The sequence below is a fragment of the Phragmites australis genome, chromosome 20, assembly GCF_958298935.1.
Source record: "Phragmites australis chromosome 20, lpPhrAust1.1, whole genome shotgun sequence".
NCBI classification, from domain to species: domain Eukaryota; kingdom Viridiplantae; phylum Streptophyta; class Magnoliopsida; order Poales; family Poaceae; genus Phragmites; species Phragmites australis.
In genome coordinates, this window is record NC_084940.1 from 2,271,557 (window position 1) to 2,285,673 (window position 14,117).

General features: G+C 46.5%; 3 protein-coding genes across 8 annotated transcripts; all 3 read left to right on the forward strand.

Moving 5' to 3' along the window:
• Positions 1 to 1,312: 1,312 nt before the first annotated feature.
• On the forward strand, positions 1,313 to 3,630 carry LOC133902465 (UDP-glucose 4-epimerase 3-like). The gene is made up of 9 exons (XM_062344060.1): positions 1,313 to 1,636; positions 1,788 to 1,837; positions 1,931 to 2,066; positions 2,209 to 2,310; positions 2,444 to 2,671; positions 2,832 to 2,913; positions 3,012 to 3,094; positions 3,188 to 3,279; positions 3,408 to 3,630. Exons 1-9 carry the CDS (start codon positions 1,400 to 1,402, stop codon positions 3,499 to 3,501), a joined length of 1,104 nt encoding a protein of 367 aa, XP_062200044.1. The 5' UTR covers positions 1,313 to 1,399; the 3' UTR covers positions 3,502 to 3,630.
• Positions 3,631 to 5,444: 1,814 nt separating this feature from the next.
• LOC133901612 (heat stress transcription factor B-2c-like) lies at positions 5,445 to 8,446 on the forward strand. 6 transcript variants are annotated; one of them, XR_009906741.1, is made up of 4 exons: positions 5,450 to 6,232; positions 6,337 to 7,217; positions 7,589 to 7,827; positions 8,037 to 8,446. XR_009906741.1 is itself a non-coding variant. In XM_062343028.1 (3 exons), the coding sequence occupies exons 1-3, from the start codon at positions 5,774 to 5,776 to the stop codon at positions 7,567 to 7,569; spliced, it is 1,488 nt and encodes a 495-aa protein (XP_062199012.1). In that variant the 5' UTR covers positions 5,445 to 5,773; the 3' UTR covers positions 7,570 to 7,582. The 6 variants fall into 6 exon arrangements, 5 of the variants coding, with proteins under 5 accessions (XP_062199012.1, XP_062199014.1, XP_062199015.1 ...); XM_062343028.1 differs by lacking the exons at positions 7,589 to 7,827; positions 8,037 to 8,446 and adding an exon at positions 7,422 to 7,582 and having other exon boundaries at positions 5,445 to 6,232; XM_062343030.1 differs by lacking the exon at positions 7,589 to 7,827.
• A 3,804-nt stretch (positions 8,447 to 12,250) lies between these two features.
• LOC133902023 (BON1-associated protein 2-like) lies at positions 12,251 to 13,384 on the forward strand. Its single transcript, XM_062343593.1, has one exon. The coding sequence runs from the start codon at positions 12,496 to 12,498 to the stop codon at positions 13,141 to 13,143; it is 648 nt and encodes a 215-aa protein (XP_062199577.1). The 5' UTR covers positions 12,251 to 12,495; the 3' UTR covers positions 13,144 to 13,384.
• The last annotated feature ends 733 nt before the right edge of the window (positions 13,385 to 14,117 follow it).

Below are 14,117 nucleotides of genomic sequence, written 5' to 3' on the forward strand. Positions count from 1 at the left end.
GTCATCGGGGAACTGGGGTGCTCGGGGACCAGAGGCTGTGGCCCCGAGCACTTTCTTCCCGGTACTTGGACTCTGCGGGTCATCGGTGAACTGGGGTGCTCGGGGACCAGAGGCTGTGGCCCCGAGCACCTTCTCTCGGAACTTATATTTTTCTCATCCCACAGGAGGGACCTCGCGGGATGGTGACACGTGGCGGACGGCTGACCTGGCTTCGGGACTCAGGGACATCCGGTTCCTGATACACCGACAGAGACAAAAGAACCTGGATAATTTAATGTCATGCAGTGCTTGAGCTTATTTCAAATTGGAAATTGTTAGACATTGTCTCAATTATCAATCTGATGATTTAGACCTTCAAATCACATTTACCTGCACGACTTAAATTAGTACAACTTAAGATTAGTAAAACTCACTACTGTATATGTGGATTTATTATGGAGAATTTGACTGATAAGAAAAAGAAGAAGTGCTCAAAGCAGAGTGCGACGTGAATTAAGAACATCGTCTACAGAGAGGTTCTTACACCATAATCAAAATATTTTTTATTGCTGACTTTTTTAATTCACACAATAGTCGAGATATTTAGATCTATATGATGCATGCGAAAGATCGCCAGATGATAAGGAGGCAATTTTGCTTTCCACGTCATTAGATTTTGTAGTATCAAAATGTCGTTTGTGTATTTATGTTTGACACGAATAATTTAATATTTATTTGTAAGTATGTTTAGGTGAAACAATTTAGAGTATCATTGTAATGTAAGTTATTTTTGATTATACAACTATTTTATAAGTCTAGTTTTTCTCTTTATTTTATATCATCGCAACAGTACCAAACACGATTGAATAAAGGTACCGGAGCAATGCACGGATACTGAATTAGCGAGCTAAAAAAATTATGAGATGATAGATGACAGCATGTTCTACACTATAATATTTTTGTTTGATTTTTTTATAACTTCTAATATAATATTTTTGTTAATCGGTTACATAAACTAATTTTTATAACAGTTACATAGAATTTCTCCGTCCCGCCCACCTGAAAAGATCCGCCTCTGCCTCGCTGAAACACGCGAAGGCCAGCGACGACCTCTGGGGAATCAACGACCGCGATGCACACAGCACGCGCGCAACGCAAACGCTAGTACGAAACAGCGTGGCCCCTACAGGCCCACTAGTCCACCCGATGGGTATCTGATCCGCCGCTCCACCGCCGCTCCGCCTCGTGAGCCTGTCACGTTGCGTTGGCTGGCCTCTTTCGCCACGGCACGCGCCCCAGCGGCACCGGACCCGGTATATATCCGCTCGGGCCCAGGTAGCGCGGCCGGTGCAAGCGCAACAGAACCCCACGACACGGGCAGCAAGCGGCGGTGCACGTGGATCGATCGATCGATCGGTCGATGGCGAACGGCGGGGAGGCGGAGGCCAACGCCGGCGGGGGAGGCAGGGGGAGCAGGAGGAGCGTGCTGGTGACGGGCGGCGCGGGGTTCATCGGCACGCACACGGTGCTGCGGCTGCTGGAGCAGGGCTACGGCGTCACCGTCGTCGACAACTTCCACAACTCCGTCCCCGAGGCGCTCGACCGCGTCCGCCGCATCGCCGGCCCCGCCCTCTCCGCCCGCCTCGACGACATTCGCGTACGTACCCACGCGCCCCTGCGGCTAAGCAGCGCCGTCCTGTCGATGCCTTTCTTGCTCCATCGTCACGCGTGCAAATCAATCCTCTCCTCCTCCTCCATGCGTGGCTTCCACCTAGCAGATGATTGACTGCATGCTTTCCTGGTTTCAGGGGGACTTGAGGAGCATCGATGATCTGGAGAAGGTCTTCGCCGCCAAGAGGTGACTGATCCATGCATCAAAGTGTCCTTCTACAAACCAAGCAGCACTTGCTGTCATTCTTTCAACCTGTCCATTGTGATCATCCATGTCCAGGTACGACGCCGTGATCCACTTCGCCGGGCTGAAGGCCGTGGGGGAGAGCGTCGCGCACCCCGACATGTACTACGAGAACAACATCGTCGGCACCATCAACCTCTACAACACCATGAAGAAGCATGGGTGCAACAAGGTAGTCATCGAAGTTCCGTGCTCATTCAACCCAGCCTTTCTCCAGGTTCTGGATGCTCCGCATCTCGCGACAAGGATACACCGCACGCGCGTGGTGTCGAGTGTCGACACGACATCTCTGACGTCGAGCGTGCTGCGTGCAGATGGTGTTCTCGTCGTCGGCGACCGTGTACGGCGAGCCGGAGGCGACCCCGTGCGTCGAGGACTCCAAGCTGCAGGCCGCCAACCCGTACGGCAGGACCAAGGTAGAATCACGACGCCAAACTGCCAATCGCGTTGTGGTTCACGCCCCGTTGACAGCGATCGATGTACAGCGACAGCGACGCTCTTGTCGCGTGCCGGTTTTGCAAGCCCTGACGGCATCGGTTGCTGCCGCAGCTTATCCTGGAGGACATGGCGCGGGACTACCACCGCGCGGACCCGGAGTGGAGCATCGTCCTGCTGCGCTACTTCAACCCCATCGGCGCGCACAGCAGCGGCGAGATTGGGGAGGACCCCAAGGGAATACCCAACAACCTGCTGCCCTACATCCAGCAGGTCGCCGTCGGCAGGCTGCCCGAGCTCAACGTCTACGGCCACGACTACCCCACCCGAGACGGCACCGCGGTGGGTGCCCCTACTTCTCCCGTACGAAATCGTCACAAACAGTCGCTGACATCCACTGTCAGCAGCGCCCAGTTTGCAAAATGGTTTTGGTTGGAAACCGAAAGTTTGTAGCATTTGTATGTTGAATTGGCCGTAATCTCTTTTGGTTTTGGTGTCTCAGATCAGGGACTACATACACGTCGTCGACCTGGCCGACGGCCACATCGCAGCGCTGAACAAACTCTTCGACACTCCTGACCTCGGTACGGCGCTGCCGAACACTTCGGGCACGCATGCTCAATCGCATCCACTTAACCATACTGTCTCGTGGCCCTCTTGATTTTTTTTTTTTTTTGGGTAGGTTGTGTGGCCTACAATCTGGGCACAGGGCGAGGCACATCCGTGCTCGAGATGGTGGCGGCGTTCAAGAAGGCCTCCGGCAAGGTTTTTATCCGTGCATGGCTGGCTCATGTTTTTGCTGACCCTGGTCCCTGGGAGAAAGGGATGGAACTGACGTTTCTGGCTGCAAAACTGCAGGAGATTACCACCAAGTTTTGCCCCAGGAGGCCCGGCGATGCGACGGAGGCTTACGCGTCCACTGAGAAGGCCGAAAGGGAGCTCGGCTGGAGGTAATTGCTATGAACAGCGACAGCTCCTGTCCTCTCCCAAATTTTGTAGCTTGTCAGTAATTGATTATTGATGCTCTTATTTCTTGCCAAAACAAAATACAAACTGAGAGCTGAACTTCTTGGTGCAGAGCCCAGTATGGAGTAGACGAGATGTGCAGGGACCAGTGGAACTGGGCCAAGAAGAACCCGTATGGCTATTGTGGCAATGCTGAAAAGAAGTAAAGAGGATTATCAGAACTCTGGACCGAATTGTCCATATTTGTCTGAAACCTTTAAATGGAAGATGTAATAAGTACAAACCATTCAAATGTACCTACAAAGTTTCATATCGTATATCTTCTTGCCGGATCAGTCGGTTTATAGTAATTGGACGATTTTGGGTTGGCTTGGACTGACTCGTCCCATAAGCTGGGCTCGAATGGTATAGCTAATACTTCCTTTGGTCCTTCACACTATTAAGCGTTCACCACTCACAAGAAAAGGCAGCACCATACTGAGGATATATGCAAATTCTAGGTTTGCGAAGCTACGCAAAATTTTAGTGAACTTTGCTTTTATGGTGAACTTTGGCTAGCTATTTGTGGTGAACTTTGGCTATTTGTTATATTTACTTTATCTTCGCGATAATCATTGGTTACGTATTTCTTCGGTTGCAGAGGTTAGGATATGAGTGTGTCATTATCTGTAAAAAAATCCCCCTCTTTTTAGTGTGTCCATGCTACTAAACACTATAAATTCACAATAAGTCATGAGATGATAATTATAATATAAAATCCGTAGAGCTCTTGTCATCGAATGAAAAGAAAAGTTAGAACCATAATGAGAAAACAAATGGGATTACCCTCGGTTCCTGCTCCTAGTTCATAAACACGATTTTTTAAAACTCAAATGATGTACCCTGGACATCCTAGTGCAACACGACTAAAGACTTCTGACAACTTCCAGCCGTCTTCAGTTCTCTCTATTTCAGCCTCCACGTCATCTACAAACAACACTTTGAATCCTCTCTCTTTAAGAATCTACTCTCACAATTAAGCGGTCATGCATTTTGGTTTGCACCCAAACCATAATCCCTCTTCCCGTTTTCCAATTTGAGGCACAGTAACCCCATCCCACGGTTAATCTCTTGCAACCCATAATTTCGTTAAAAGCCTGTTACGGTGTTACCCCTAAATCGATTAGCGCCACACACAAATTTGACATAACCGGTAGTCAATGCTTGGGTAACAAATGTGAGATGCAAGGTTATGGCAGTGGCTCCTGTTTCCGCGAGGAGAAAGCAGAAAGATATCTTGTTTTTGCGTTGACTAAAGGCAGATTAGAAAGGGTCACATCCCTACGGTTACCATCCATTTCATCTAAAGTATTTATATTATCATCTCAAAAATAAGTATTCTTATTATACTCCTCGGCACTACATTTCTTTTTCTCTAAAAAAGTGGTTAAAAGAATGAGGTTGACTCTTCAATGCTAGTTTAAATTCTATGCAGGTGAGGGAACATCCACTCTAAATATAAGTAGAATTTAAATCCCATGTTCTAAATTGGACTGGCATCGTGCACTTCTGTGGACAATATAATGATAATGAATAGGTCATATTTTTGTTAATCATTCATGCCTAAAAAAAATGAGAAAAGGACTTTAGTTGGTTGGCAACCATTATGTAAAAGTACTCTGTTACTCCTCCACTACCCTATATTTGAGTTGATATTTTTCACAATCTAATACAACTTTAACCATCACTACATTATCTTTGTATGCGAGTAACCATTACTTTATCTAACTTTAACTATTAGTCATCTAAACTTTTTGATAATAAAAATCAGTTAAGACATAATATTATGCAAGTTCTTTTACAGACAAATTAAGTGAGGTAGTTCTCATATATCTAAACTTGACCATTCTCTGTATATGGATACTCTAATTTCGAAGTTTCTTTTTTTTTTTTTCGAAAAACCATGAGCAGGAGCACTGCTCTTTCATTTAAGTAAAAAAAGAAAAAGAAAAAGAAAATATGGCCAGGGATATTGCTTGCTAAACGAGCTTCGGCCGATCACAAACTATCCGTCTTAGCGAGATTTCAAGTTTGATGAATCCGAACACTTGATCGCAAACCATGATCAAAGTTGGCCGCACGATGACGAAAGAAAGAAAGAAAAAAAAAAACAGCACAAAAATCTTATCACATCCAGCATCCGTGGCCCTACGGTCGACACGTGTCCCCTCCAACCTGGCCATCCCGGCGCCTACCTGAACCTTCGAGAAGGAAGGGGGGCGAAAAGTCCAGGGAACCTTCGCGCACTTTCGCTCCCCCACACACCTCGCGGAGAACCAAATCCTTCTCTATCTTCAATCGTAGCCGTCCGTCACACACACACGCTTGATCTGACAGCCAAAAACACCGCCGCATAGAGATATCTATGAGGCCGGCCCCACCCGCCTGGCTAGCTTAGTCCCGGTCGAGTGGTTTTTTTGTCGCAGCCCGGTTCACAAAATGGGTCGGGTTTTTTTTTCTCGTGCTGGCCTCCCGTTGAACTATAAAAAATTCCTAATCCGCAATCGAAGCTTCCAGAAGGCTTCTTCTTCCGTACCTTCCACCCAACGCGAGGCGGCTTTCCCGCATCTGGAAACTTCGGTTTCCCCGACTCAGATCCGGCCGGGCGGCGGTGGTCAGATGGCTGAGCAGATCGGCGCTGCCGCCGCGGAGGCCGCGGCCAGTGAGCCGCCTGCGCCTGCGCCTGTCCCGGCGCCGGCGCAAAGGTCGCTGCTGACGCCGTTCCTGACGAAGACGTACCAGCTGGTGGATGACATGGCGGTGGACGACGTGATCTCCTGGAACGACGACGGCTCGACGTTCGTGGTGTGGCGGCCAGCGGAGTTCGCGCGCGACCTTCTTCCCAAGTACTTCAAGCACAACAACTTCTCCAGCTTCGTGCGGCAGCTCAACACATACGTACGTTACGTGCTCGATTGACTAGACTCCTTGGGTTGGGGCTTGGCTTGGATTGATGTAGAGGGCCATGGCGGTGATGTGGAATTTGCTTGGTTGTGACGTAGGGATTTAGGAAGATCGTGCCGGACCGGTGGGAGTTCGCCAACGACTGCTTCCGCCGAGGGGAGAAGCGCCTGCTCTGCGATATACACCGCCGGAAGGTGGCGCCGGCTCCAGCCGCGCCCGCGCAGGGCTTGGCGACGGCCGCAGCGGCGGCAGCGGCGTCCGGGGTGGTAACGGTGGCCGCAGCTCCGATTCCCATGGCGCTGCCGGTGACGCGGCCGGGCTCACCGGCGCTCTCCTCGGACGAGCAGGTCCTGTCGTCCAACTCCGGCTCCGCGGAGGAGCACCAGCTGGCGCCGTCAGGCTCCGGCGGGAGCGGCAGCAGGTCCGCGTCCGGCGACATGGGCGAGGAGAACGAGCGTCTCCGCCGCGAGAACGCGCGGCTGACCCGCGAGCTCGGGCAGATGAAGAAGCTCTGCAATAATATCCTCCTCCTCATGTCCAAGTACGCCACCTCCCAGCAGCTCGACTCCTCCGCGGCGCTGTCCTCCGTCGTCAACTGTTCGGGGGAGTCATCGGAGGCCGTGCCCCCTCTTCCACCCCTCCCCCCGGCGATACTCGAGCTGATGCCCTCGTGCCCGGCCCTGGCCACTGCTGCCGCCGGCCTCGCAGCCGACGCGGGACCCGACGCGGCCGCGAGGCTGTTCGGCATATCCATCGGGCTGAAGCGGTCGCGAGACGGCGACGGCGAGGACTCGGCGGACCACGGCGCCGGCGCGGAGGTGAAGCCGGAGACGTCGGATCCGCATTCAGGCAGCAAGGAGCAGTCGCCGGACCAGCACCCCTGGCCCATATACCGGCCCACGCCCGTGTACCACTCGACGCGGCCCTGCATCGGACCGGACCCAGGGGCCGGGTCCGACCAAGACGGATCCAACTCCAGGTGAGTCCGCCCGCTCCACCCTGTAGAAGCTTCTAGCATCAGTTAATTAATTAATTACCATGTATTATAAGCAGCTAATTATCACTGCTAGACATAATAATAATGTTTTTCTTTGGCTTGGCTAGTTGGGGATTTGGAAACTCCTCTCTGTTGTTGTTGTAATCCGTACGCCCCTTTCCCTGATGCTTGTGTATAAAATCTCAGACTCAGAATCCATCAACAAATCAGGGCGCCCCTGATGTATTTATGCCTGTGGATCGTGGAAATGAGAAGTGCATTTCCGGGACGCTGTTCGATCAGTTCTCATCCCAAGCTGTTGATCGTGGGTTTGGGCGTGTTTGTGATTGTTTGATTGTTCTGTTTGTTGCTAGGAACAGCTGCAAATACGAGTAACCGTGATTTGCATGGGTGCTGGTTCTTGGAACCGCGTGTTCACCAAATTTGTTATGGGTCAACTCGGAGAGGGATCACTCAGCATTTATAGGGACCCACAGGTAAACTGCAGACGTCATTGGCAACTAGAAGTCGGGGAAATATTAGGTGCAAATATTAGGTGCAAATGCGTTATCGAGTGAAAAGTGGAAACATGAAACTTCCACTGATTCGAAGGGTAATGTTCATCTCACTTAAATGCAGCTGTCCAGATTTTGACGTCTTGTGGGTGGGGTGGGGTTGTTTAAAAGTGTTCATTGGGTAAACGTCCACTGAACTCGAGTCGCTAGATCACAATCTGACGGTTGCCCTATATTGTTTTTACTTTGCACCAGATAGTCAATTTGCACCTAATATTTTTCACGCTTTGGTCCTGATTTCTTGAAGTGAGGTTTGGATGCTGCGTGGGATTATATAGGGGCGTCGTCCAATCGGTGTAGCTCAGGCTGAGGCGAAATAAAGTGCATTCGTCTTTCTGGATTGTTCCTTGCTTACTTTTCTGAAGGATGGATGATGGACTGCTATCAGTGGTTGCATTTGCAAGGCCAGCTGGTCGCCCTTCCGAATCATCTAAAGCATAGTATAATTCCGGGAGACACTAGTCTGGAAAAATAATCCTAATAGTAGATATAGATGGAATTCTTAGGTGAAAGAAAAAGAGCTAATGCTAAAAAAGGCCTCCTACAAGGTGACCTCTTTTTCTAATGTTATTTAATATTGTAGTTGATATGTTATCTGTTTTTATCAAATTTGTCAAAGCAGATGGATAAATTTATGAAGTGGTGCCTCATTTCTTAGATTGTTGATGACACGATACACTTTATGATCATGACCTTAAAAAAGCTCGCAATATGACGATATTGCTTTGTGCTTTTGAACAACTATTGGGTTTTAATATCAATTTTCACGAGAGCAAATTGTTTTACTTTAGCGACGTCCTATCCATGTTTGAGCAGTCCATCGAGTTTTTCGGTTGTGGTATTGGTGAATTCTCTTTGCGATATTTAGTTATTTCTATTCATTATAGAAAATTGAGAAATGCTGATTGGGAAGAGGTTGAGAAATGGTTGGAGAAGAGACTCAATAGTTGAAAAGAAAAATCTCTTTTAACTGGTGGGCGATTGACATTGATAAATTCAGTGTTCAGCAGTCTACTCATGTATATGATGTCTTTTTTTCGCTATACCAAGGGATGTGCTTAAAAAACTTGACTATTTTTTCTCTAGGTTCTACTGCCAAAGTGACGGTTAAAAGAAAGAATATCGTCTTACTAAATATAACATATTATGCTGATCCAGAGATCAAGGAGGCCTAGTGATTCAAGATCTAGATATTAAGAATATTGTCTTACTTAGTAAATGGTTTTTTAAGTTGCTCATGTTTGATGAAATGTGGCAACAATTAATTCGTAATAAGTACATGAGTTCTAAACCTCTCTCACGGATCCAGTGAAAAGCTAGGATTCATATTTTTGGGCCGGTCTTATGAAGGTGAAGTGAGATTTTCAACACTTCATAACCTTCACTGTCAAAGATGGCACTCAAATTAGGTTTTGTGAAGATCAATGGTTAGAAAATTCACCTATGCGAGAGCAATATCCATGTCTTTATAATATTATAAGGAACAAATATGATACTATAATAAACATGATACTATAACAGAAATACTCCAAACCTTTTCTTCAAATGTTTCTTTTAGAAGGAACCTTATAGGGCTAAAATTAATAGTGTGAAATGTTTTACTTCCTCGAATTGTTAATATTGTCTTTACTCGAGAGCAAGATGAGTTTCGTTGAAATTTAACTTTGAATGGGCAGTTCTCGGTGAAATCTCACTATCTTGTCTTAATGCATAATGATGTTTCTAAATAAACACATTTTGAAACTGAAAGTGCCTCTTAAAGTTAGAATCTTTCTTTAGTACTTACGCCAAGGTGTAGTCTTGATAAAGGATAATCTGGCAAAGTGCAAGTGACTAGGGAGTAAGAATTGTTGTTTTTATCACCAAGAAGAGATAATTAAATATCTTCTCTTTGAATGCCGTTTTGACTGCACTGTGTGGTCTATCATACAAGCGGTTTCAGTACTCTTTTGGTCTCGTAGTGTATCCCATATGTTTGATACTTAGTTACGTGGTATTATGAAGGATTTGAAACCGAAAGTTCTATTGGGGGAGGCAGTTACTTGTTGGTCACTTTGGTTATACAGGAATGATATGTTATTTGATAAAAATATATTTTATCTCCTTTGTAGATTCTTTAAATTTGTACTCACTGGTTCCGTACCAGGCTATATTATAGAAATCAGACTCTCAATATACGATCACAATGGCGTGTTAGCATTTAGAGGTGTGGTCAGTGAGTGTTTTATCCAAGTGTATGGGTGGCAGTCTAGTCGGAGGATCGGAGCGCCTTAGCATTTCCTTTTTACACCTATGCTAATTTTTTTATGTTTTCTCTTTTCTTTTTTGGCTGTGTGCATCGAGACTATATAGAGATAAAAAATATTCATAGTGCAATTGTATCATCTTGATGTAATGATCTAAGATCGATAAAAACTTTTTTTTATCGAAAAAAGATGTGATGTTGTAAATAAGAGCCTTCACGTGCATAAAACCAGGTTGTGAATAAGATTACTTATCTACCAGGTTGTAAACATGTGGAGTATTTTCTTTGTTCAATTATTGAACTCTACTTGGCTTGCAAGCCAAATGAGACATTTTGAGCTTTTCAGCAAGCCGGTTGAGGACATATTTAAGTTAACGTCTAAATTTATTACGTGTAAGGTTAGTTATTGCGTTTAAGATTAGTTATATGATAGGTTTTAGGTAATTATTTAATTAACTATCACAACTGTGATAAGTGATACTTTATTAGACTCCTAACCCATATGTCGTACACTTAATTTTTGGCAAAGAATTAGTTAGCCACACTTCCTTTAGCAAACTATACTCGGCTAAGGATCCATTCATAGCTTGTTAGCTTTAATGAGCTGGCATTGCATCGAAGAGAGCTTCAACCCATCGGAATTTTCTTCTTACCAATATAAGAGACATCTCTCTTTTCGGTTCGGTTTCAAAAAAAAAAAAAAAAAGCGCTTCAATGATCTGAGGCATAAAAGCCAGCTGACTCGTCCACATCTCTCTTTTCGGTTCGGTTTCAAAAAAGAGCGCGCTTCAACGATCTGAGGCATAAAAGCTAGCTGACTCGTTATCTACACATAACCTTTTGTTTAAATGGAATTCCACGTACATAGCCTTAATCTAAACCTCGTGGAGAAGAGGACCCCACCGCTAGATAAAAACCCACGAATAGGTTTATAGGTTTGGAACTTGCGTCGTTGGATTGGATACGTTCCATGCAAATCTGCTAAAATTATGCATTGACCGAATATGATTTGGTTCTAATACGCTGATAATATTCGATACCATGTAAAACGCTGTTAGTGGATTGTGGGGGATAAGATGCATTTCCTGGATGTTCATTCTAGTCCCATCTCAACTGTCGATTGCACATTTTTGGTGTGTTTGCGCGTGCGTGCCATTGTTTATGTAATTTCTATGTTGCTAGAAATAGTCAAATATTAATATGTATGATTTGCAAGGGTACTTCTTGGAACCACATGTTCACCAAATTTGTGACATGAGTCAGAGTGACACGCTTGCCACGACATTTTAGGGATGCAATAATTCCACGACAATTTCATAGGAATTCTTTAGGAATGGTGCAGGTTCATGCGAAACTTCCGCGCTCCAGATTAGGCCTAAACTCATCAGTAACCTATTTATATTAATCATATGAATTTGTATTATTATTAAATATATAATGAAGAGACACCTAAATCATTTCAGCTGAAGCTTCGCCCCTGCCAGACGCCATTGCCACGCTTTGTTCCCAAATTGTCGAAATGAGGTTTGCATGCTGGAGTGGATCAGATAAAGACGCGACGTCAGATCGTTGTAGACTTGTAGGCCAGCCCTATAGAGACGCGTACGCTTTTTCCGATCGTTATCTCTTCCGACGAGCACCAGAGACGCGGTCGTGTGGCTTTGGTATGACGAACAATGCCAGGGGCCTAATCTTGCTCTGGCAAAGTACAAAGTCTCTAACCGTGTGTCTTTTCACCAAAAGTCACGTCATCTTGGCTTTTGTTATGATCGGAATAGAGACTTCCGCCTTCTATACACCACACGCTAATCCGGTCCTTTGTTATTATTACTCCATTTGATACCATGTAAAAAGTTGAGGATGAAATTTCCATGATCACTCGTAAGCGCAAGTAGGATTTATGTAATGACACGTAGAGTAGTATTTAAAGTAATATGGAGGAGAGAGAAAAATATTTTGTTTCGCGAAACAATAATGTCGTAAACTAAAATTTTAGACTATAAAATTACTTATATTATGCAAATTATCATTATCGTACAATTTATAATATTGAATTATTTATATGTGCAAATTGAAGAATTATAAGATTAGGCCATCTCCAACGGAGTCTCCAAATTTGAAGATTCTAGTGCTACAGTGTTTTTGCGGTTTTTTTGTAGCACTAGAAATCCATCTCCAACGGATCCTCTCTCCAGTGATACAGTACTGCTACAGTGTTAGGGATAGAAGATGCTGTAATAGTGATAGGGGATGCTGTAATAGTATTTTGAGGATGAAGATTTGAGGTAACTGTTGGAGATGATCTTACTACGAAACAGCTAAAAAGACAATTTATTATAGGTGTTGCCTGTTAAATTATGAAAAAGGTTACGTACCTAATATTAGTAGACGACACGACTCGGACTCGATCTATGGTCCCGTCCGTTGCTATCCGATCCATATAAGTCGCGACTCGTGAGCCATGTTCTCCCATCTCCGTCGTGTGCACTGCAATCTTCCACAGGGTTCATCGTCGAGGCCGCGCGCAGCCATGGCGTACAAGGGGACAATGCCGATGCCGCCGATGACCCTCGAGGTGACCGTCGTCTCCGGCGAGTCCGTCCGGGTCCGCTCCGGCCGCGCCCTGGGCGGCGGCGCCTACGCGGTGGTCCACACCGCGTCGTCGTCCGCGCGCACCCACGCCGACGAGGACGGCGATTGCAACGGCCACCCCTACTGGGCCGAGGCCGTGCGCGTGGCGCTGCCGGCTGGCGCGCGCGCGCTGGACGTGGAGATCTGCCGGGCGCAGAGCGGTGGGCGGGTGGAGTCCGTGGCGGAGGCGCGGGTGCCGGTCGAGGACTTCACCGTGGGCCCGCCCGGGCACCTGCATTGCCTCAGCTACAGGCTGTTCGACACCGGCGGGTTGCGCCGCCGCAACGGCATCGTGAACATCACTGTCAAGAGGCTCGACGGCGCGGCGCCGGCAGAGGGGAAAGCGCTGGTGCCGGCGACCGGGAAGGCCGCGGACTCCGGCCCAGGCACGAGTGGTTCGTGCTGTGGTGTCGCCGCGGATCAGGGTAAGACGGCGCCGCCGACTGGTGTGGTGATGGGTTACCCCGTCGGGTTCTAGCCACTGGGCATGCCAACAACTTGGGTTGTGTATAGATCAATGCTAGATTTAATGTTGGTTTCAGGGTTGCAGCGTCTATCTGATCTTGTCTCGGATCACTGTTCACTGGGTTTCAGGATCATCTGGATTTGTTTTATGCGTTGGATGATTCAATCGAATGATAGGAAGAACAGCTCGTGTTGAATTATTCATCATGGTTCTTGTTTGAACTTGAATAATCAGAACTGTTTATTTGTGTTTAGATTTATGTTGGAGAGATGTGTGAAAAATCACTGAAACAGATGAGAGAATTAACAGATGAATGAGTATCAGTACGAGACATATACCACATGATAGGTTGCATTTCCCGTTATCATCCTAGTATGGTTCACATGGAAATTGCCATGTGGTGTTGTTGTTTTCTTGGGCCCGTTAGGCTTGGACTGTTGGACCAAATTCGTGCACCGGCAAGAAATTAGCATGTGATTTCACTGCTCCAGTTTGCTGGACTTGGACCAAACTCTTGCGTTGACACATGGTCTCCGGTCAAAGTCAACGCTAGATATACATTTAATTTTTGACCGATCTGTGGATTTTTTTTGAGAGGAATTTCACTTTCATTCCATAAAATTCAGATACACTGAAGTCCATCCCCGAACCAATCCTGAAATTTGTACATCAGTACGTGGAGTCCTCAGGTGTTCTGATTCCAGGGAAGCTGCCCAAATATGTTTCCAGATTCAGAAATTCATGGCAGCCAAAGCCCAGATGCATGGTACGGGAGGAGCTCAAACTGCTCTCGCCTTTTTATTTTTTTGAAGCCATGAGCAGGAGCACTGCTCTTTCATTTAAGAAGAAGGAAAATTCAAATATTACAAATGTTGTGATTACAGCATACAAAACTGAAGACGTCTCGGTGAAATTATGCTATATCCGGCAGACCGCAAGCTAGGTTCCGCAGGCCTATCTCTTCTTCGATCAGAATGAAGATCTGA

Coding starts and splice junctions, on each gene's coding strand:
- LOC133902023 (XM_062343593.1), top strand. CDS start 12,496: ATGTTCTCCCATCTCCGTCGTGTGCACTGCAATCTTCCACAGGGTTCA.
- LOC133902465 (XM_062344060.1), top strand. CDS start 1,400: ATGGCGAACGGCGGGGAGGCGGAGGCCAACGCCGGCGGGGGAGGCAGG. Junction 1,637..1,787: donor CCCGCCTCGACGACATTCGC/GTACGTACCCAC, acceptor TCCTGGTTTCAG/GGGGACTTGAGGAGCATCGA. Junction 2,311..2,443: donor ACCCGTACGGCAGGACCAAG/GTAGAATCACGA, acceptor TTGCTGCCGCAG/CTTATCCTGGAGGACATGGC.
- LOC133901612 (XM_062343028.1), top strand. CDS start 5,774: ATGGGTCGGGTTTTTTTTTCTCGTGCTGGCCTCCCGTTGAACTATAAA. Junction 6,233..6,336: donor TGCGGCAGCTCAACACATAC/GTACGTTACGTG, acceptor GTTGTGACGTAG/GGATTTAGGAAGATCGTGCC. Junction 7,218..7,421: donor CAAGACGGATCCAACTCCAG/GTGAGTCCGCCC, acceptor ATAAAATCTCAG/ACTCAGAATCCATCAACAAA.